General features: G+C 39.2%; 2 protein-coding genes across 6 annotated transcripts in view; one reads left to right on the top strand and one right to left on the bottom strand.

Moving 5' to 3' along the window:
- Nucleotides 1-322: 322 nt before the first annotated feature.
- Nucleotides 323-23,990, bottom strand: Dclre1a (DNA cross-link repair 1A). Of its 4 annotated transcripts, none has more exons than XM_040273398.2 (10): nt 23,972-23,990; nt 21,110-22,247; nt 18,271-19,944; nt 16,166-16,299; nt 14,938-15,056; nt 12,423-12,563; nt 10,247-10,392; nt 9,250-9,404; nt 2,448-2,589; nt 323-1,076 (listed from the first exon to the last, which is right to left on the bottom strand). In XM_040273398.2, exons 2-10 carry the CDS (start codon nt 21,570-21,572, stop codon nt 916-918), a joined length of 3,135 nt encoding a protein of 1,044 aa, XP_040129332.2. In that variant the 5' UTR covers nt 21,573-22,247; nt 23,972-23,990; the 3' UTR covers nt 323-915. The 4 variants fall into 4 exon arrangements, with proteins under 4 accessions (XP_040129332.2, XP_005320745.2, XP_021579007.2 ...); XM_005320688.5 differs by lacking the exon at nt 23,972-23,990 and adding an exon at nt 22,732-22,868; XM_021723332.3 differs by lacking the exon at nt 23,972-23,990 and adding an exon at nt 22,529-22,613.
- Nhlrc2 (NHL repeat containing 2) overlaps nt 23,207-24,436 on the top strand; it is a 58,107-nt gene continuing 56,877 nt past the window's right edge. For both annotated transcript variants that reach the window (XM_013356548.4, XM_005320689.5), the window contains exon 1: nt 23,207-23,384. In XM_013356548.4, coding sequence (XP_013212002.2) covers nt 23,207-23,384 — 178 coding nt within the window. The remainder of the gene's footprint in view (nt 23,385-24,436) is intronic.

Raw genomic sequence — 24,436 nt, 5'->3', positions numbered from 1 at the left:
TTTCTAACACTAACAGTTCTGTATGATACGGTAATAAAAGATGTGCTCTCGTAGGTTTGTCAAGACCCACAGTTTAACAGTGAGCCCTAGTTAAACTGTGGACCAAGGTGTTTCTGATATGTCAATATAAGTCCATTAACTCTCATACATGTACGTTCTTGGTGGGGGATTGCTCTTAATGGGAGAGGACATGGGGGTATGGGGGTATGGAACCCTGAACTTTCTGCTCAATCTTTCTCTGTGCCTAAAATTGTTCTTAAAAAAAAAAAAGTCTATGAAAAAGGAAACAAAACAATGACAAAACCCACCAAAAGACACTCTATCAAATTTTATAGTAATTTTTATTTAAGAATATATATCATATAAAAATTTTATTTCATAATTTCAAAGATACATAATTACTTGTATATAATACTTTCGGTATAGTTTTTCCATCACTATGAATTCTTTTGCTCACCAAAACTGCCTTTGTTTTCTCCCCTAAACCATAAAGTGAAATATAAATGCCTCCAAGGAAGAAGAGGCAAGGAATTGAGAATATTCAGTTATTTTTGATGAATTTTTTTTTTTGGTTCCAGGGATTGAACCCAGGGATGCTTGACCACTAAGCTACATCCCAGCCATTTTTGAGGCAGGGTCTCCTGAATTGCTCAGGACCTTGCTAAGTTGCTGAGGCTGGCCTCAAACTCCTGATCCTCCCAAGTCACTGGGATTACAGGAATGTATCACTGTACCCAGCTACTTTTGATGATTCTGAGAGGCATTCAGCACCATGAATATCTTATTCAAATATAAATGAGAAAATAAATTATGTGATCTTCATGGGGCAGTTCACATAAAATGTATTTCATACCATTTAACTACTAACTACACCCAAGGAACTTAACTACTGCTGAATCCTCTGTGGTGGTATCATCAATATCCAGCTTCCAATTTCCACTCTTTAAAATATTTCTCCATTGTGTGCCGAGATTTCAAGGTGCCAACATTTACGGTAGGTATAATTTTCTGCGGTTTCAGCCACTGGACAAAACGCTTCATCTCTAGGTAGCTGCTGTGTTCACTGTAAGGAATTCCTGAAAAGACCAATGTGAAGACATTACCTACTAAATATCAAACTAATAATAAAGTGCTCTCCTTCCCCTTTCCTCCTCTCCCACTATCTCCCTCTTCCCCCTACTGATCTTTCTTCTATTTACCCATAGTTATTTTTTAAATTAATTTCTTATGGATGTACACGATGGTGAAATTCACTGTGGTATATTCATATATGTACAGAGGAAAGTTAAATAAATAAAAACCAAACAAGCTCTCGAGTGCAAAATAAAACAGAAAAGTAATCCTGAGCATTCTTGTCCAAATTCCTTGGTGCGTTAGTTCTCATAAGAAAATTTGGTATTTTTATAGAAAATAAAGATTAAAAAATTAAAAATAATATAAAACTTAGAACATTGAAAAACTCATTACTTTTCTATGCATACATATACTTAATAATATCCATTTCTAGAGAGTCCCATTTAATTGGGATTTTCTTATTTTTATTTATTTATTTAAAACACTTCACTCAGCTAAAGATTTCAGGAAAATCTTGAAGAAATATAAGTCAAATGGGAAGAATGGCAGGCAGGAGATTTGACTTCTAGAACAAGTAAGCAGGTTCTAGTCCCAAGTTTTACATACATAAACAATTAGAAAAAGATGAAACCCTCAAAATCCCTTTATCTCCTTTATTAAAGATCAAATACCAGAAAGAAGGGTTGGAGGACCTGTTTTGAGTCAGCTAGAGTCTTCAGAGGCTCATCCATGGAACTAAGCCAGCTCTGCGGGCAAGGGTGAGCTCCCTCCAGGAGAGGAGAACACCAAAGTCAAGTCTGTCCCTCCTGCTGTCACCACATCCAAGCCATTCTCCTCCTGCTCACAATCTCATGCATAATCTAGACTTCCATTCATAGACACTGAGTTCCTCCTTTCAGTAGTTCTGCAATTTCCTCTAAATATCATTGATCACACAAAGGAAATAATCTGTCAATACCTATCTATTGGTTGAGCTCCTCTGTATCAGTGTACAATGGACTAGACAGAGGTTTAGAGTTATAGAGAGATTTAAAACTCCTGAATTATTGCTGGGTGCAGTGATCCATGCCTGTTATCCCAGGAGAGGCTGAGGCAGGAGGGCTGCAAGTTCATGTTAAAGATCAGACTCACAACCTTAGTAAGACCTTGTCTCAAAATAAAAAATTAAACAACAAATAGGACTGCAGATGTAGCTCAATGGGAAAACTCCTCTTAGCCCTAGTATACCCTCCCAAAACAAGCAAATAAACAAAAAATAACCCTCAGGAATTGTTAAATTATTTTGTGCTTGGTTTTGTTTTGGCTTTGGGATGTTGATTTTAAGAAATGCAAATGATTACAAACATTAAATGTGAGAAAATTTAATAATATACCATATATTGAAATGTTTCCCTTTGTCTGAGGAGTAATATCTGCTATGCTGGAGAACTTGCTAGAGTGCGTCCATCCCGTGGGTCGAAAAGCCAAAATCCGATCATATTTCCCATCATACTTCTTCAAATGATTCTGCAAACCCTGTTTTTTAAAAAAACAAAAACAGCACGTTGACTCAGCAGTCAATGGAGATGGGTCATGTGGAATTAAGCAGGATGATTACAGATGTCACATTGGCATGGTCACGAGAAGCTTTTAGTTGCTAAGACTGGCTTGCAACGACCTTTCAGCCATGTTTCTAAAAAAATGGAATCTTTGAATAGATTATCAGCTCTTCTTTGCTTATCTAAACAAGTTCAGGTACTGTTAAAAAATATGAGGAAACAACTTGAAACACCAAGTAATTAAATGTAAGCAAATTACAACTCAGATAGTTAAAAAAAAAAAAAAAAAGCAAAGAAACACCTCTCTCCAAATCCTACTGCAAGAGACTCTAACATCACTAGTGGTAAACATCAGTGCCCACACGACTCCATACACATAAACTGACAGAGGATTGACAGAATTCTGTAAGGATGGCGACATTATACTTCTAACAGATATATATTTTAGGTGGATACAATATTTTTTACTTATGTATGATGCCAAGAATCAAACCCAGTGCCCCATGCATGCCAGACAAGCCTTCTACCACTAAGTGACAACCCCAGCCTCCAGATATATATATTTTAAAGATCACATTAGCATTATTCTCAGGTGTTCATACCTTTCTACCATTTAAACATGAACTAGATTAAATTTCAAACTCTTTATGCCACTATAATTGGAAGTAAAATGCTCCTTTTATAAATCTTGAATAGAGCTGGGCATTACCATGCTCATACACATGCATAATCTCAGTTACTTGGGAGGGTGAGGTAGGAAATTCACAAGTTCGAGGCCAGCATGGGCAATTTAAGGAGAGCCTGTCTCAAAAAAACAAAACACAAAAAACTAGAAGTGTGGCTCAGTGGCAGAGGGTCTCTGGGTTCAATCCCTAGTATTGTAAAAACTATATCTTGAATGGAACTCCAAACCAAAGTCACAATAAATGATATTTGATAAAACTCTTAGAAAATTGATAACCAAACTTCAATCTTTGAGAGCTAAGAGAAATCCAACTAAGGATAATAGTGGAATGAGAGATTTTTTTAAAAAAATCTTAATACTTTTAATTTTAAGAATAATACCCAGTTTCAGTTTGTGGTTTTTTTTTTTTTTTTTTTGGTGGGGTTGGGGATTGAACCCAGCATATGAGGCAAGCACTCTACCAATGGAACTATATCCCCAGCCCAGAATAACATCCAGTTTCAATTATTCAATAATTCATTAGAATGGATTAATAATAAAATACACTTCACCGATGAAATGAAAATCCTTGGATTTTTCTTTTGTATCAATTACCTGTTTATTAATTTGAGGTCAATACAAGAGCATCTACCACAAAACAGTCCTATTTCTAACCAACTACTAGGAACATCAAAAAAAAGAAAGAAAAAAAGAAAGAAAGAAAGAAAGAAATTTGCATGGATGGATGTACAAATAAGCTTCCATTATAATATTCTCTGCAAAGTTTCAAGCTGCTGCCTTGGTGTCTAAGCCTGAGCTAATCCAGTGTCTTCTCCCTCCCTTGCCTTCACTGAGAAACAAGACAGGAAACTGGGTTTTAGTGTAATTATACATGAAATGCCATTAGCTCAGAGTTCAATTTTCAATCTATGTCATCAACCCAACCATTCCTATTTGTTACTTCAAAACACCCAGGACAATTTAAAAAGAGAACTAATTTCTGCTTTTTATGAAACAAATCAGTGACCACAAAAACACCATGTGGTGCAGTCTAGTGCCACAAACATAAACTTAAGATGTTATACAAGCCAACCTTCAGAAGAGACCGTCAACAGTTACCAGTTGTCCATTTACCATGATTTCAGAACAACTCTCGTGAGGAAATTTATTATAAACAGTTTAGTTGACACAAAATCTCTGTTCTATGACCATTTCTGCTTATTGAACCAATTTGTGAGAAAAGTCCTTTTGGCAATGTCACTAGAACTATTTTTCAGTATGGAGTCAATCATCTATAGCATCATTGTTTTTAAATGTTTTACCACGTTTGGCCAATCAGGTTTAAATCAGCAGTGGTAATCAACCATATAGCATAAATAGGACCCAGGGATTACTTTTTATAGCTTTTCAGAGGGTTTTAGGAAGGCCATGGATACCCAGAAAACTGTATTAGGCTTATCTTTTCATAAAAAGTCATTACCTCTGATGCAATAAAATTATTTTGGCTGATTAAAAAAATTATCTAATTACTAACTAAAATATAACACCATTATAACCAACAGCTTCTGCTACATCTGTGTTTTGAAGCAAAGAAATCTTCAAGAAATATCATCAATACCAGGACACTTTAGTGGAGGAATCATCTGCTCCAGGATTATGCCAGGTAGATCAGGGAGGAGCAGAGAGGATACAGACAGCAGCTTCTGGAGGCCGACAGGCTCCAAGGTAGAGGATCTGTTAAGCCCCGCCCTCTGGGTCTGGTTTAATGGAAATCCTCAGCCCTTAGCTTTCTCTAACTCCCATCATCAGGGAGCTTCACAGAGGAATCTTGTCACAAAGGACTCCTTTTTTAGCATAAGTTCTTAGAAGTGGCAAAATACAGACAATGAGTATTTAAAATATAGATTTAATGAACATTTCTGAATCCTTAAAACCAGTTTGAATTCTTACATAAAAATTCTTGAGTTTGTAGCTGCTTGAAGATTTAATTCTTGTTTCAGTTTGGACTCGTAAATACAAGCTGTCTAAAAGAAGGCCACATATATCAGAAAATAGCCTGTAAAGCCGTGGGCTGGTGAATCTACCTGTGTTCCAAATCCCACTCAGAAACCCTACTTCATCAATAACTGCCTTCCTCAGTTATCTTCCATTTCTCCCTGTGACTCACAATATAAAAACCCTTGTTTCTAATAAACAAACAAATCCTTTTCTGGGCACATGTTCTGTATTTCCTGTCTTCATTTCCTTGACCCTCATTCTTTTCTTAACCCCCCTTGGCTTCGAGGCAGATAAATGCCCCACACTTTAAGAGTTCAATTCAGCAGTTTCTAGTATTTTCACAAAGCTGGGCAACCATCACCACTATCCCCTTCTGGAACAGAAGCCTTGAGCACTAGCAGTCATTCTCCATTTCCTCTCCCTCAAGCCCTGGGAACCATTAACCCACTTTCTGTCTCTGCGGATTTAATGTTCTGGACAATTCATGTAAGTGGATCATACAATAAGTAGCCTTCAGTGTCCGGCTTCTTTTGTCTGGCATAGTGTTCTCAAGGTTCAATCATATTACAGATGCATTAGTACTTCATTCCTATTTACAGGTGAATAATAATCTGTTTTATGAATAGATCTATTCATAGATCGCATTTCATTTTAACATTCACTATTTGATGGGCATTTGGATTGTTTTGACTTTGGGGCTACTATGTGTAATGTTGCTATAAACATTTCCATTGGAGTTTTGTGCAGACGTGTGTTTCAATTCTCTTGGGCATATAGGATGAAATGGCTGGGTCCCATGGCCACCCCACATGATATGGTTTAAGGAATTACCAAACTGTTTCCCAAAATAGCTACACCAGTTCAAATTCCACCAACAAAGACCCAGGTTCCAATCCCATGTATCCTCATCAATTGTTACCATCACTTTTATTACAGCTCTCCTAGTGGATGTCAAGTGGTGTCTTGGTCTGGTAACGCTTTGCAGTTTCCTGATGGCTAACCACAGAGACCCTGAGCCTAATAGAAGGAAAAGTAGGCCCAAATCTTCATCATGTCAGATTAGGCCCCAGCTTCCTTAATAAGACTCCTATAGCATAAGAAACAAAATCAAGAACCAATAAATGGGATGGATTCAAACTGAAAAGCTTCTTCTCAGCAAAAAAAAACAATCAGTGAGGTGAAGAGAGCCTACAGAATGGGAGCAAATTTTTACCACATGCACATCAGATAGAGCACTAATCTCTAGGGATATAAAGAACTAAAAAACTTAACACCAAAAAAACTAAAAACCCAACCAGTAAATGGGCCAAGGAACTGAATAGACACTTCTCAGAAGATCATATACAATTAATCACCAATATATGAAAAAACATTCAATATCTCTAGCAATTGAGAAATGCAAATCAAAACTACTCTAAGATTTCATCTCATTCCAGTCAGAATGGCAGCTATTAAGAATACAAAGAACAATAAGTGTTGGCAAGGATGTGGGGGGATAAGGGATATCGTACATTGCTGGTGGGACTGCCAACTGGTGCAACCAATCTGGCAAGCAGTATGGAGATTCCTTGGAAAACTCTGTATGAAACCACCATTTGACCCAGCTATCCCACTCCTTGGTTTATACCCAAAGGTCTTAAAAACAGCCTACAGCAGTGATGCAGCCAATGTATATAGCAGCACAATTCACAATAGCTAAACTGTGGAACCAACCCAGATGCCCTTCAGTAGATGAAGGGATAAAGAAACTGTGGTATATACACACAATGGAATATTACTCAGCATTAAAAGAGAATAAAATCATGGAATTTGCAGGTAAATGGATGGAGTTGGCAAATATTAAGCTAAGTGCAGTAAGCCAATCCCCAAAAACCAAATGGTGAATGTTTTCTATGAGGATGCTGACCCATAATGGGGATTGTGGGTGAGGAGCAAGGGAGGAATGGGGAACTTTAGATAGGGCAAAGGGGAAGGAGCAAGAAGGGAAGGGGAAGGGGAATAGGAAAGATGGATGAATGAGATGGACATCGTTACCCTAAGTACATGTATGAAGACACGAATCGTGTGACTCTACTTTGTGTACAACCAGACATGAAAAATTGTGCTCTATGAATTAAAATGCATTCTGCTATCATGTATAACAAATTAGAATAAATAAATTTAAAATTAAAAAAACTATAAAATAAAAACAAATTTGGAAATAAAACTATAAAGTAAAATGATTAAAATATGCTATACCCTTTTCAGGATATTACTGGACATCCTTATGACTGATGACATCTCATTAGTCTCCATACTAATTGCCTCCCACATTTAAAATATGTCTGCAAGTCTCGCTTAAACATCAGGTGCCAGGCCAAGTGGTGCACGCCTGTAATCCCAGCAACTGTGGAACCTGATGCAGGAGGATCCCAAATTTGAGAAAAGTCTCGGCAATTTAGCAAGACATTCAGCAACTCAGTGAGATTCTGTCTCAAAATAGAAAATAAAAAGTACTGGGGAAATAGCTCAGTGGGCACCCCTGGGTTTAATCCTCAGTACCAAAAAACAAAAACAAAAACAAAACCATCAATGGACAATGGACAAGCCAGGCACAGTGGCACATGCCTGTAATTTCAGTGACAAGGTAGACTATGAAAGAAGATCTCAAGTCTCCAGCCAGCGTGGGGAATTTAGCAAGACAAATTAAAAAATTTTTAAAAAATTAAAAGGAATAGGGATACAGCTCAGTGAAGAACACCCTGGTAGAGCACCCCAGGGTATAATCCCCAGTACTGGGGTAAGGGAGAAATAATGGACAATACTCTGGCTTGATTGTGCCTGAATTGTTAGGTTTTTTTGGGTGGGGGTTGTACCAGGGATTTCACCTAGTGGCTCTTTATCATTGAATCACATCCCCAGCCCTTTTTTTAAAAAAATTGTTTTACTTTTGAGACAGTGTCTTGCTAAATTTGCTTAGGGCCTCATTTAAATTTCTGAGGCTGGCCTCAAATTTGCAATCCTCTTGCCTCAGCTTCCCAAGTCCCTGGGATTACAGATGTGCTAGGCCAAATGCCAGGCATGCCTAAAATTTTTATGGATTACACATACTCATGAAAATAGGCCATAAATAGTTCACCTTAGTCTCACAGAAAAAAGGAGTGGTTAGACCAGAAAGAATTTCCCTAATAAAGAATTAACATTCATTTTCTTTACACAACGTATTATTTACAAAACAGAGATAGCAATAGTAATTAGCATCCCATTTCAAAAAGTTCCAAAAAAGTTATTTTACAAATATTAGAGCAAAAGTAAAAACATATTTCTTTGTGTGGTATGTTCTGAATTGTGTTTAATACAAAATATTCAGTATTTTTCGAAATATTCCATTGACAAGTATCAAAATGTAAATATATGGAATAAACCTCTTTATGTAAACAAACCTGACAGACAAGCCCCCAAATCACGGTAAGGCTGTGTCATATGTGTCTCAGTTTATAACCAAGAACTAATGTTAGAACTTTCTCTCAGGAACTTCCACTTTTTGATCTAATCCTCAATAAATAAATTTTCAACACACACCAATGTTACAGAGGTTTAATATTAATATTGGATCAGAACAGAACAGACCTGAAGTAAGAACTCAGAATTCTCCCCTCACTTCCACCATCCACCCAGAAAGAACTGGAAAGTGATCTTGACATGGAGGATTCAATGAACACACATGCATACTTTTCTATTTCTGTTCCTTCCTGTATGACAGTTCTTTATTTTCTAAACACCTGGCACACAAACTACTTTTTAGAGTTACATATTCAGAAGAACTAAAAACATTTAGAATTCCCTTGAAAGACTTTCTAAGGCAAATTTTAAAATAGGTGATTTCATTATACCTGAATTTCTTGAAGTTTATATGCAAGTAAAATGGGATTTTAGTTTATGATCATTAGATCTTTTTCTGGTTCACCCTAAAAAACATTTCTCTTGAGTCCTTACCTTAAAATTAATTTGCATCATTGGGAGAAGGTGGACCAATGAACTCCACATGTCTGTGGTGATGAGGGGATTAATGTCAGGCATATTGAGGCACCGCAATGTTTGAAACTTTTCTCGGGACATGCCCACCTTTGAACCTAAAACATCAGCAACAGCTACAGGCAAAACAAAAGGTTAAAGACAGAAACATTACAGCATATGGAAAAATCATAAAATTGTCATTTAATCACATTTTAAAATAAGAATTTATCAAAAACAAATTCAAAACATTTGTACATTTACTATATCTCTAAGTGGCTGAATCATTTAATTGTTTATCTGTGTGAAATAAATTGTGATAATGCCAAAGAACTTACTTTTTATTTTATTTTTGGTACTGGGGGTTGGGATGCTCTACCACTAAGCTACATCCCCAGTCCTTTTTATTTTTTATTTTGAGACAGAGCCTCACTAAGTTGCTGAGGCTGGCCTGAAACTTGCAATCCTCCTGCCTCAGCCTCCGGAGTTACTGGGATTTCAGGCGTGCACCACCATGCTAGGCTAACACTTCATATCTTAATGACTGAGATAATGTGATCACACTAAAGAAGAAATCGAAGTACCCCATAAAAATAGAACAATATCTCCTAGACAAACTAGTGTAATATATACATAGATAAAGCAACAAAAGTTAACTAGCAGGTATCCTCGAAGGATGATATAACTATGCATTACTCATCCTTCAAAGTTAATGAAAATAATAATGTCACATGGGCACTTGTTTATAAATATCTTATAAGTACTAAGATAAGCATATTCATCAAATATTTCAATAAAGTTAAGCCTTTCAAAGTTTAAATGTATCAAATATTATGAATCTTTCTTCAACTTCAAAGATAATATGGAATAATATCAGAAAATATGTACAAATGCAGGAGTAGACACTGACAGGGCTTTATGCAAAAAGAATCTGGTGCTTATAATACGTTAATGTAAATTAGATACAGCTACCACCCACCTAGAAAGACTTTCTCTTTTCCGATACTGTAAGTGCCACAGACAACCAGAGTACGGGGGTTTAGAGTTACAGCCTCAAAGGCGGTGTTGATGGCAAACTGGATAACTTCTTGCTGAGATGGAAAGGTGTACTCTGGGCTGCAATAGCTTAATATGGAAATATGGTACTTATTAAAAGAGCAGAAGAAAGCTATCGTCTTAACATAGATGCTATTTTAGGAGATAAGCTGCAGCAAATCACATATGACAACAGTATAATATATTAAAACCACAATGGTTAGGTCACTTCCTGGAGTTAAAGTTATTTGCCACAAGTTATGGCTAATTTATGATGGGGATTGTGAGTTTTCATTTCTTTTTAAGGATTTTTTCCCTTTTTTTTTGTTCCCCCCGCCCCCTAGTAACGGGAATTGAACTTAAGAGTGCTTTACCACTCCCTTTATTTTATTTTTCCTGTTTTGAGATAAGGTCCCACTAAAGCCAAGGCTGGCCTCAAACTTGTGATCCTTCCCCTCAGCCCCCCAAGTTTCTGGGATTATAGGCATGTGCTCAAGTACATTTTTTTTATCAACTTCAAAGAAATTGCCTTTCTCAAGACTTTTTTCCTTCTAAGAATATTTCCAGCCAGTCCCCTATTTTAGTTATCAATTATGTATCTCAGAATCTTTTCTTTCCAACTCAAATACTATCAAAGAAAATACTACTGATAGGGATTATATGTGGATTAAATAATTTAAAATAATGAAATTAAACATGAATTTAATGTTTAGATCAATTCATAGTTTCTTGGTTGATACTATCTCTTCTTGCACATACAGAAATATATAGAGAATTAAAGGAACACAAAATATCCAGTTGGGCCTAAACAGACTAACACCCAGTGAAAGATTAATTTTAAAATACTATCTATACATATTTTGAGATGAAAGGTAAGCACTATTTCACTAAAATGTAATAAATTACAAATACCCAATAAATACATTTTCCCCAATTTTCAAAATCACTTTTGCTAGTCAATCACCAGAAAAGAGGGAAAAATTCAGTTCTTTCTCCTATCAACATTCATGACAAAATACACAATTTTCTTTAGAACTATGTAACAATGTTTTTTAACTTCTTTTCGTTTCTTTCTTTTTGGGGTACTGAGGATTTAACCTATTGGTTTTTTACCACTGAGTTATATCCCAACCCCCAGGGTCTGGCTAAATTCCTGAGGCTGGTCTTGAACTTGTGATCTTCCTGCCTCAGCCTCCCAAACTGCTAGGATTATAGGTATGAACTGCCATGCCTGGCTTTCACTTATTTTCTTAATTTATCTACTACTTAAAGTAGACATAAAAGAATGGAAAAAATCAGTTACTGTAAGAAAACTGGATGTGGAAGGGCCATTTTTTATTAAAATATCCCATTTAAACTTCTTCCAACAGATTGAAATTGATGAGGTATTATAGTACATAATATCACACTACATACCAGAAATATATAGTACTTTTATCTGTCAATTATACCTTGATCTATAGATTACATATATAATTAAAATGTAATGATTTATACTACTATGTTTAAATTCAAAACTATCACTTATAAGTTACCTTTATAAGCAATTTTCAATACTCAGAAACAGAATGGCAATTTGGCATAATTTTCCTGTTTTTATCTGATATGTTAACAGACACTTTGGAAGAATAATCTATAAGGGTATTTTTCTTCAGTTTTTCTTCCTCCTTTCAGTAACAGGGTGTCCCATAAACATACTCAAAAATAGCCAGGTGTGGTGGCACATGCCTGTAATCCCAGCGAATTGGAAGACAGAGTAGGAGGATCTCAAGTTTGAGGCCAGCCCCAGCAAGATAGCAAGACCATGTCTCAAAATAAAAAAAAATACAAAGGGTTGCGATGTAGTGCAGTGGTAAAGCAACCCTGGATTAAATCTTCAGTACAAAAAAAAAAAAATTTTGTTAAAGGAACTATGAAAAAAATTAGCTATCATCAATTAAGACATGTAGTCCCAAATATGCTCTTTTTCAAGTGTATATTTTCCAAACAGCATTCCTCTGCTAATACTTTAAAATAATAATCATCATTAAGCCATCATTTTAATTACCAAGCAAATTCATAAAATACAGAATAAATGCTATCAGCAGGAAAAGGAAGCACTCAATGAACGCCTCTCTTACGTGGTGTCTAGGTACAGCGTGTGGATTTTCTGGCCTGCAAGAAGAGACCGCTCCATGCTGGGATCCGCTCTGAAGTCTCCAGTGTGCAATACAACAGCACCATTAGGAAGGTAGAAAAGGATCATGGTGGCACCTGGGCAGCTGAACACAAACATGCTTAGGGAAGATTACAACAGACTCGCACCTAAAGGGAGAGTACCTTCTTCACAAGTTAGCAAACCATTAGCTGACCACAGTGACAAAACACTGTGCTCAGAGGGAATGCAACACTCAGAACTCAAGGAAACTTAGGTTGAAGAAAGAAAGGTGTGCAGGAAAGGCCTGACTCCCCAGGCAGGAGAGGCTCAAACCTTGCACATTCCCAAGAAAGGCCAACTTCAGGATTGGTCATTGGCCTGGGGAATGAGCCCTAAGCCCCTGGTATATTTTGTCTGATAAGACAAATATTTGTATGCTTGAGGCACAGGCTACACCATACTAGCTTGATCAGATAGTTATGCTAATTATGTAATCTATGGTGAACACCTCAATAAAGCTGGCTCAAAAACTCAGAACTTAAAATGATGACTGAAAAACGAAATAGCAGCAGAGCTAGCAGACAAAACCTTGAAGGAAAGCAACCCCAAGTATAACACTGGCCTGGATTTTAGGAAACTTGGATTTAGTCTTACTTCTTTCCCTAACCTTCTCTGCTCTCAACAGAACAGGAGCTAACTAACATTCTACGAAAAGTGAAAAGAAGCAGAGTCATGTATTATGGGAACATGAGTGCTGATAGTGTTAGGTAGGTTAGTTAGTCATGAACAGGTGGGCAGAGGGAAAGGACAATGAAGGACACATATCAGGCCTATGCACCAAGAAAAACAGGAATCATAAAATAGGAACAGCAGGAAAACGTATCTAAGCCAGCAGCATTTGGGAATGAGAGCTAGAATGCCCAACCTTCCCCAAGCTGTAGAGAATTATAATCCCTTGGGAGAATCATGACTTAAAATCCTGGGGATCCTAACTGAAACAGAAGAACATCAGAGAAGAGTCATCTGGTGTGTCAAGACCTCCTCCCCTCAGCTCAGTTAATGAACTCCTAAAGAGGGACCACGGTTTCCAGAAAATGTCACCACCATCTCCTGCAACCAAGTTACTAGAACCCTTCCTTATCACCAAAAACCATTTCACAACCACCCAACTGCCCTGTCAGAATATGAAGACCCCGACAGAGAAAGTTTGCTAAGGGTAATGAACCAATTAAAGGGGACAGGAAAACTGAGGCAAGAATAAGGGACACAATTTCCTTAAAAACCCCAACTCTGTGAGCACCGCACGGCCCCTCTCCAGGCAGTCTGTGTAGTCCCCATGCTGCACACTACCCAGCTTCTCACGCTATTAAACCTTCGCTTCCTACTGTATGTTTCACTCAAATTCTTTCCAGTGGAGTCACAAGAACTGGCACCCAAGGATTAGTGGCTTCCAGGCCCCCACCCCTAACATTAGCACTTGACATTTAAAAGTGGGGGTGGGGTTGGGGGAGTTGAAATAATTTCCAAGAAAGAAAAATCTGAATCATTTTTTCCCCCAGTACTGGGGATGGAACCCAGGGACTCAACACACACTAGGCAAGCGCTCTGAGAGCTATATCCCAGGCCTCTTTACTTCTTATTTTTAGATAGGGTCGTTAAGTAGTTGCCCAGGCTGACCTCAAATTGTAATCTTCCTGCTTCAGCTTTTGGAGTAGGTGGGATTACACGAGTGCAGTACCAGGTCCAGTTTACATCTTTAGTATCTAAAGCCTGGTGGATTTCTTAATTTAAAAGTGGCAGTGGGGATACTGGGCATGGTAGTGCAACTAATCCCCGAGTATGTAAATGGAGGGTGAGCTCTTGGTTTACATAAATGATATTAAAGACAATTACAAAAGGTATTTATTTATTTGTTAATTTTATTTGGTACTGGGGATTGAACCCAGGGGTGCTTTACCACCAAGTTACACCCTCAGCTCTGAATTTTTTATTTTGAGACAGAGTCTTGCTAAGTTTCTTAGGGTCTCCCTAAATTGCTCTGGCCTCCTGCTTCAGTCTCCCCAGTTGCTGGGATTTTAGGAATGGGCCGCTGCTCCTGGTCAAAAGGTTATCTTTTGAAGACCAACATGCGAAAGTATTAAAAAAAAAAAAAAAGATGGAGTCTCATATGTCAAGTATAGTGATTTGGGAATACAGTTCAGGGCAGAGTGCTTGTCTGGCATGTGCAAGGCCCTGGGTTCAATTCCTAGCACTGAAAAGAAAAACCATTAAATTAAAATAAGGTTAGGCAACATTTAGAGGATTTCTCTATATTTACTCTCTGATTCTGTAATTGGGGACATTTTTTTAACAAGTGGAAATATGTTTTACTGAAGTTTTAAGAAGCACCAGGCATTCCAGTTCTAACAGAAAAGGTCTTAAATACCCATGCCAATGTGATTTCCTTGTGAATATTTTTTTAAAAAATGAACCATTATTAAGGTGACTGTAATACTCACTGATTGGCATCAAGTAGAACAACCCTGACACCATCCACCAAACACTCAGTGTCCATCGGCAATGGATGGACATATTGTTCTTGCACATGAAGCTTGCTCTTCAACAAGTTGCCAGTTATCTACAAAACAGGATGCGCTTACTTCTGACACAGCAAAACACTACATATTTTGTTTCATATCTAATTCAGAATTACAACATCTTAATAATCTCCCGAATTCACACTTTTATTCATTTAAACCCTCCACAATGTCAGGAAGGTCTTTCTAAAACAACCTGACACTTTTCTACTTGAACATCCACACCGGCCCTCCCTCACTTGTGAAAGGCCCATCATTCCCAGCACCATGCACAAAACGCTTATCTGGTCCCTGCCATTGCTATGGGCTTGTCTCCTGAGGTTCCCCATAGTGTGTTCCAGACTTTCTGAATTTTCTGAAGAATCTAGAATAGGTAGACTGCCTTGACACAGTCTAGAATAGGTAGACACCTTCTGAGGTGTCTGCCTTTACACAAATTCTCCTCTCTCATTGGAAAGTTATCTTCTCTTTCCTCTGCCTCATTCTGTGATCAGACATACCTTCATTTAAATTTGGGCTCTGCCATTACTTGCTGTGTGACCTGGGCATGCCACTTAACCTCAGCAAGCTTCACTAAGAAAAACAGGATACTTAATAAATTCTGTGAAGACTAAATAAAGACTAAATAAAGACTAAATAAAATCCCAGCTAAAGCCCTTGCGACAGGGACTAAAGTCTTCACCTTTTAATAATTAGTTCAAAGCACCTCTTTCACATGAAATGTCATTCTCTAACCTTGGCCTGTGACACAGTTCTCTTCTCCCTAGTCCTAGGCACTCCATTTTTTTTTTTGTATTACAACACAAATTCCCTGCAGGCTTAAGCTCTTTAAAGTTAGGTATTTTGCCTTTTATACCTATTTAGGCACTCAAAGAACATTCACTGAATGAAATCTTTTTTTTTTTTTTTTTAGCGCGACATGTCATATAGTTTATTCTCCTCATGTAACAAAACACATTTTTCAAAAATGGACTATAACTGCTTATTTTAACTCATTTCATTTTAAAACTTTTAAAACCTTGGAACCTGTTTTTTATATCTTTCCTACTACAATGATAGGTCTTAACCATTTAATTAATCCTCTTGTAACCAAAATGCTTAAAAATCTGCAGCAGTTTATAAAGTTGGAACTTAGAATACGAAAACTTACCTCACTACAGTAGACTGGAAATGTGAAGTTTTTAGACAATCCGGCATAATGATCAGAATGGAAATGGGTGAGAAAATAGGCTGTGCAGCCTTCCACCACACCGTACTGAAAGGCGTCAACTGTGAAGCTGGTTCCTGCAAGGAAAGCACCACCAGGCTGGGTGAACCAACAACGGGGATATCAGCGACACCTGACCTGACCACAGATGCTGAACACCTATCCTTTTCACACCTCATTTCCTATTAATCATAAATTATTTAAAAACTTATGCTGCATAAATTTAGTAAAAGGTGAGAATAAGTCTTGTAAGTTTCTTCTAAATATTCCAGTATAGTGACTTTCATGTGTGTATAACTCCACCAAATAAATAAATTTTTAAACAATTTAAACCAATCACAAACCAATTAATTCTTTGTTAATACTTTTACGACATTTACTGGGCACCTGAAATCTTTTACTTCTGCAAAACAGCAAAAGGAGAATGTTTTGGAAATTCTGAAAGGTGAATTTTCAGCAGGTGATATTGATATGCTTCTAAAGGGGCAAAAATGGTTGAGGCCCCAAATAATCCCAAATCTTACAAAAGTTTGTGGCCCTTTAAAAGCCACAGCACTATATAAAAAAAAACAAAACAAAAACAAAAAACTATATGGGGCTGGCGTTGTGGCTCAGTGGCAAAGCACTGGCCTCGAACATGTGAGGCACTGGGTTTGATCCTCGGCACCACATAAAAACAAAAACAAACAAAGTAAAGATATTAAAAAAAAAAGTACAGACATAATCTGAACTTCATTATGGGGTTGGAATGGAAAAAAAATGCCTCAAAAGTTTTCTCATAGGGGAAACAAGGAATACAGTCTTCAAATGTGTTTAAAAAAGAAGAGCCATGTGTGAGGACAGGTGACAAGCAAGTAAACAAGCAGCTTTCACACTTCTAGAGGCTTTTGACACGTGGCTTAGTCGTCCTGGCTTACTAAAAGTCCAGAAAGGTATTAAATAATGCAATAATGATTAAAAATAAAGCAAATACATCGAACAAATTATAGCTCCAAAACATCAATAAAGCACCTCAACAGAAATCTTCTAAAACCCAGTATATTTTGGCTGCTTTACTATACATTCTTCTAAGAATAATTATGGATTTCTTCAATAATAAAATTCATAGTTAGATGTGGTGGTATAGGCCTGTAATCCCAGAGACTCAGGAGGCTCAGGAGGAGGATGCCAAATTTGAGGTCAGCCTTGGCAACTCAGTGAGGCCCCATGCACCTTAAAACCTTAGTGAGACCCTGTTTCAAAATAAAGTAAAAACAGAAAGGGCTGGGAATGTGGATCAGTGGTAAAGAACCCATGGGTTCAATCCCTAGTACCACATACACACATAATAAAAAATTGCTACACATTTTTCTATGAACTCATCTGTGAAGGTAGAAAAAAATTACAAAAATATGAAAAGGCAGGGAAAGTTCTAATATGGTTTTAGAATGTTTGGCTTTTATTTTGATAGGTACAACCTGTAGGATTTTTCTTCTTTGAAGGACTTCATATTTCTCACAAGTGCTTAGACACTGCCTCTTATCCATGATAGTTACTTAGAGCCTTTCCTCAATTTCTACTCGCCTTTCTATAATCTGTAATATCTGCCTAACTAGCATAGTAACTTGTATGCAGAATATATTCAAAAAAAGTTTGCTGAGTTAAATGGAATAACAATAAAAAGCAAATAAGAAAAAGGAAACTAACAGGTGCAGTGGCACAACCCTGTAATTCCAGCAACTAGGGAAGCTGAGGCAGGAGGATTACAAGTTCAGGGCTAGCCTCAACAACTTAGTGAGGCCCTAAATGACTTAGTGAGATCCTATCACAAAACAGAAAATAAAAAGGCCTGGGGAAGTGGCTCAATAATGAAGCACCCCTGGGTTTGACTCCGAGTACCAAAAAGAGAAAAAAAAGAAAATTATATTAGAGACTCTTGAAGTATCATGAAAAGCAAACACAGAGTACACAAGTCGTTTCCATAAATATATACACACACATAAGAAAATGAATGTTAAGTTAAAAAATTGAGGGTCTTTGATAAATTGAGCACTGATGTTCCAACTTACCAGGTATTTTCTTATAGAAGGGACATGTCTTTTTTCTTAATTCCCCTGCATTAGCTGAGTCCGAAAATCTCATGTAACCTCTTTGCAGCCTTCCATGAGCCGATTTTTTGAAGGTATTGTCTTCAATGGAATTGGTTGTTCCCAATTCTGTATTGTTAATAAGGTGGCCTGACCTCTTCCCACGTACTCCTTCCTGTGGTGAATTTGACTTTTTATGTCTTTTTCTTTGCCGCTGTGACCTTTCAGCAGGCAGTTCCACAGAAAGTTGACTCTCATTTAAGTCCTTTGCATCAAATTCTAAATCACTTAAAGATTTTTCTGCTTTCCTCTTGTACTGCCGGGACCTCTTTCCATTAGGACTTACAATGGGATTTAAGTTCATCCCATCTATTGCACTTTCCCTCAGTGATTCCTCTTCTTTTCTTTTCGGTGGTAGTCCAAAATACACACCTATATCCATCTGCTTCATTACCTTGGTAGAAGGATTTCTTTCATTGCACTTAGGATCAGAGGGCAATATCTTCAAAGGAGACTTAGCAGTAGTAGGTGTACTTGATTTTTTTCCTGTATTCAAAACTGTAATGCCACCATCTAGCATACCATCCAATACCTTTCTGCAGAAATGTGGTGAGTTAGCATCATTTCTAGTACAGAAGTTCTCACTTGATAGTTGTCTAATTTTACTTTGGGTCAAAGGAAGACACTCTCCTCCCTGGCTTCCAAAAGGTTCTGACATCTTACTCTGAAGTAGTGGTACAGTTGGGTTTTCAATCACCTGTTTCTGTTTATTTGGTTGAGATGCGTGAAAGTCTGGCTCACCAGGCTTTGCTTTAGTGGTATGACAATTAGAAGCAGCAGGCTCCCCTCTTAATGCAGGTGAAGACAATAAAAACCGTCTATCAGCATATTCTGGATCATCATATAAAATACTACACTCTGTTTGGGAGCTAAGTTGAGAAGAATTTAGAGCACTGCACTTACACAATTCTTTAGTGTTCTTCTGCTGGGTTAAGAAGCTATTCACTTTGGGGCAGCTCTCCTCCAGGTCCTTCAGGAAGGGACCAGGGAGGTTTTTAAAACTGGTAGAACTATCATCTTCTTCTAGGCTGCCATCTTTAGAACTCTCAGAAAAAAATAGTTCCTGTTGTGAATCATCCAGCTTTTCATCTATATCATAAGTTTCTTCGTCACTCTGAAGTGGAGAATAGGAGATTTCACAGCTGCCAAAGTCATTTTCTGGCAATGGCAAATGTGTGCGTTGTGAGTTGTTGTGGCTGTCTAATTCTGCCCCAGCAAAAGGCAAACCAGCTCTTACCAGTTTGTCATTCTTAACAAATGCTGTAAAATGTAAAGCTTGCTTCGAGATCTGACTATTTGTAGAAGAAATCTTTTTATTGGTTTCAGTTGGAGGCTGAGACTTTTTTAGACACTGTGTCATCAACAAGGGATCATTTGAAATGTTTTTTAAGTTCTCAGTTTGTTTCTGATGCAGAGACCATCTTTCCTCTAGGCTACAAGAAAAGCCTGGCTGGGTCTCACTGAAACTCCCACCTGCCGCATGTGACGGGCTGCTAAATGGATCAGTACTAGCCCTACTTTGAGCAAGCAGGAAGTGAGTGTATCTCTTATAATGAGAAGGAATTGTTGAGGTACACAGAAGGCCATCAGGACACTCTGAAAATTTCAATGAAGAAAAAAGTATTACAGGGTAAGTTTTGACAGTATCAATACTACAAAGTAACCTACCAGTGGGAAACCACCAGTCCTCCTTTAAGGACTTGAGGATTTCCAAGGATAGCTATTGTTAACTGCACAATAAAGAGATCAGCATAAAAATACTGATACAATTCAGCATCATGTTGCAAGTTACTATTTATCAATTTATTATTTTAAAATCAAATACTCTTTTAAATTGCTTTTCAAATAATCTTTTCTTAAAAAAAATATGACCTTAAAATATGTCATTCAACTCCTTCTTCAGATATTTAAAGTAGAATTTTCTACATGTTAAATATGACCTTCAAGTTTAAAGATAACGAACACATAGCATTATTTCAGTTATTTGACACATTTTTCGTTATTACATCTTAATCAACTAAGACTCCTTCCTATACACTAGCCTGATGACTACAACACAATCATATTTAGAAACAAGGATGTATTTTCTATACAGTTCCCAAAAAGATAATAAATTGGCCAAGATATTTAACTTTTAAGAGCCCTTATCTGTAAAATTTCAGTATCACCTACCTTATATGTTCATTGTGAGTCAAATAAGTATAAAGAATGAAAGTACCTAGTGCAGTAAGGGTTCAATTAACATTTATGAAAAATAATTGAGATGTTCAGACACCTTTATGAAAAAGTCAAAATACATTTAAACTGTATTTAGGTTTGGTGTCGTGGTGCACACCTATAATCCCAGTGACTTGGGAGGCTGAAGCAGAAGAATTGAAAGTTTGAGATCAGTCTGGGTAATTTAATGAGACAGTGTCTCAAAATAATAATAAAAAAGGGCTGGGGATATATAGTTCAGTGGTAGAGCTCCCTGGGTTAAATGCCCAGTACTACCTACCTTCCTCACCTCCCCCTGACCCCCCAAACAGACACATACAAACACACACAAGCAAAACAAACAAACAAAAAGCTGTTTTCAGGGTTGTAACTTTCTTTGCAATGATATCATCACCTGAGATAGTATCTCATCTTTCTTTTGGTTTATTGCTTGTCTTGCTCATTTCACTGTGCAGACACATCTGACTTCATACAGGCCTTTTAGACCATACATCTGACTTCATATAGGCCTTTTAGAGACTCTTGCCTCTTTTGGTAACCTTACCTGTTTCAGACAATGGTGGAGAATCCAAACATTCAAAAACATGCCATCTAGGTGTTTGGCCTAGCAATGAGGAAAAAGGCATCTGGCAGTACGGGCAGTACCCATCATGAACTGGACGCGGCTTTGGGGACACTTGCTTGAGCTTTTGAGTTCTTTGGCGCCTTCCTGGAGTGGTCTCTTGGTCTTGGGACTGTTGACTACCATCTCCACAACTTGAATTCTGACTAGAAGATATAGGAGTCTGGGAACTGGTTTCTCCAAAGCACATTTCACAGTCCACCCTTCCTTTAGCTTCTTTGTTTCTCTTTTTGTTTCCTTTTCGTCTGGACTGGCATTTCCCATCTGTTGCTTTTTCAACCGATTTTGGAATATTTTCAGAGCAATTATTTGGATGTCCTAGTTTTGGTTTTCTTTTAGATTTGTATTCCCAGATGTCTTCTTCCGAAAACATGTCTTCTATCATGGCAAAATGATTTTACCATTGAAGAAGCATTAATCTTTAGTAAATCAAGTCCATTTCTTGTCACAAGTTTTTTAAACTTGTTACATTTTTTTTTTTTTTTTTTTTTTTGCTGAGAAGTAAACTGAATGTAATGAAAAATCTACTAACTCAATGGGAACCTAAAGCTTTGGCAACTAACACATTGGCAAGCTACAAACCTTGTGCCCAAGAACACCTTCTGTTCTATTAATACCACAACAAAACTCAGAATACCCACCACAGGAGTAGCACCTGTAAAGTTTTCACCTGCGGCTGTTATTTCATTCTGGTATTTTGGTCCTTTCCAGAACTTGATTCATAAAAATAGAAATACTTTGAAAATTAAGCCCTAATGGAATGTATAGGTTCGAAAATATCCTAAAACAATCCTTTGTAGAACTTATATGCAGTTACTGTCAGTTCTCTTTCAAGTGGGCAATTGTTCAAATAGCACAAGTTCAGGTACAGTCTCTGGGCAAGGAGCTCAGCAAGTGTCCCAAACACTAACTGGCTACCTCAGTTTACTAGTGAAACTTGACACACCGTCATCAAGTAAGTGTGTGATTAGTGTCCTCATCCGTGACTCCGGGACGTTCAACATCTGCAGTTTGCTGGGTCCGTCCAGTAAGTATCCTCCTCCTTTAGCAAGGTACAAACCTTGAACAGTGAACAAAGTGTAAATATGGGTAGTGATGCTTCATTGAGGTCACACTCGGGCGCTCCAGACCACAGAGGCTCTGTAGAGTCCCGCCGTGGGGGCGACCCTTTCTCCACCAGCCTCCTCTGGAGGTCCTGGCCAGAGGCCTCCCACCCTCCTCTTTGGACTCTGGAGGTTGCGAGGAAGCAAGTGCGGCCTTAACTCTCCCCACGTTAAGCGCAGCCAGCTCCAATACTGCCGTCAAATCTCTCCCCTTCAGAAGTCCCTCGGGGCCACCCACCTGCCACGGCACCCAGCGAGCAGCTGCAGCTGCGCCAGAAGCCCTCCGCGCCCCCACGGCCCGCTCGGCTGGCAGTCTATTCGCGCCCGCACTTTCAGCACTCCCAGAGCCACAAAATAGCTTTTGGTTACAAGTCAAAGCCACTGGCCAGTCATTCCCAACTTAAAAAGCTTTCTCTCTCGAGGACATTCCTATCCCTTTACCTTTGGTCCTTGGCGGGAACTGCTTCTCGCTGACAGAGCTGTGTCGAATCGGCTGATCCTAGTCTAAAAGTGGGACTCTAAATGAAGATTTTTAAGTGCCCTTTTAACTTCTATGGACTTATTTATTTTATTTTTTGTTTTGAAACCTATTCGTTTCCGAAATGGAGGGTTGGGGAGGGGTCCCTTAGCGAGCAAGAAGCCCCCCCACCCCAGGCTTTGCCCCTGTTGAATCTGGCGCTCTCAATGTCCAGACTCGGCCGCGGCGAGGGGACCTGGAAGGGGCGGGGTGGGCTGCGACTGCAGCCTAATTACAAGCCCGGGAGTTGCGGCTCTCTGGACTTTGGCGTTGAAACGCATGCTTGAAAAAGAAAAGCCGGGCCTGGCTGTCAGTGGGGCTGGCGGGGCCGAGGCGGAGACGCCGCTCTGAAGCCCGGGGCCGGGCGGGAGAGCCGGGCCGCCTCGGAGCCCGCGGAACATGGCGGCGCCCGCATCGCGGGGCGGCAGCCTCTCGGGCCTGCTGCCCGCGCAGACCTCGCTCGAGTACGCGCTGCTGGACGCCGTCACCCAGCAGGAGAAGGACGACCTGGTCTACCAGTATCTGCAGAAGGTGGACGGCTGGGAGCAGGACCTCTCGGTGCCCGAGTTCCCGGAAGGTGAGGGGCCGGCCAGGGAGGGGGCCGCTCCCGGGACCTCCCCTTCCTCGGCGCCGCAGCCCCAGGCTCGCGCGCTCCGGCCCTGGGTGTCCCCGGGAGGCGGCGCGCGGGGGGGGGGGGTTCTGGAGGGTGGGGACGTGCCGCGGCCCGAGTCCGGCCCGAGTCCGGCGGCAGCTCTGGGAACTCGGTGGTTGCCCGGTGCTTCCCGCCCGTGGCCCCAGCCTGGTGGCCCTAGCTCTGCATCCTGCCGGCTGCCGTGTACCGACCGCGGCTTGCTGAACTCTTAAGGGGCAGTTATCTGAGCCCAGTAAAGTGCTCTTACAAGTCCTGTTTCACCGTGGAGGAAACTGAGGCGCAAGAAGGCCGGGTCACTTGCGCAGCTAACGACCGCCCGAGTTTAGTTAGGGTCTGCAGACCCCGGGTTTGCTGGTTTCCTGGGCCCAAAGTCGGGAAACTTTTCTAATTTTTAAAATCTGAATCACTTATAGCCTGTCTCCAAGGGTTTGCATCCTGGCTGGGTGCTCCTTTGGAACCTAAGGGGAAGAGATACTCCCAGCAGTGCAGTTTGAAATGAAACCGTTCCTTACCTTCTTTGGGAGTGGCGTTGTTGTTTTGTCTGGTGGTGTTGGCATGTGTCCGGGCATGACACTGAAACCACATGTATAGTTAATTGGTTAGCTGTGGCGGGGTTCGGTTATCTCGTGGAAGGGATAGCTAACCTCTTCTGACAACAGTCTTGGGTGTCTTTGCACACCTTTTGCACTCACCTTCAAAAGTGCTTTTTTTTTTTCCCCTGGAGATTGAGCCCAGGGGTGCTTTACCATTGAGTCACATCTCAAGCCCTTTTTATTTTTTGAGACAGGGTCTTGCTAACTTCCTGAAGTTGGCTTTGAACTTGGGATTCTCTTGCATCAGGCTCCCAAGCTGCTGAGACTATAGGCTTGAGCCACGGCCACCACCGGCTTCCTTTATTAATCTTACATTGGATTTGAAATGTTGGGGAATACCTCCAAAAGAATTGGGTGCATGAGCTGAGTGCATGTGGTGCAAGA

The sequence above is a fragment of the Ictidomys tridecemlineatus genome, chromosome 1, assembly GCF_052094955.1.
Source record: "Ictidomys tridecemlineatus isolate mIctTri1 chromosome 1, mIctTri1.hap1, whole genome shotgun sequence".
NCBI classification, from domain to species: domain Eukaryota; kingdom Metazoa; phylum Chordata; class Mammalia; order Rodentia; family Sciuridae; genus Ictidomys; species Ictidomys tridecemlineatus.
The sequence above is the reverse complement of the archived record's forward strand: the minus strand, read 5'-3'. Positions and strand labels throughout refer to the sequence as shown.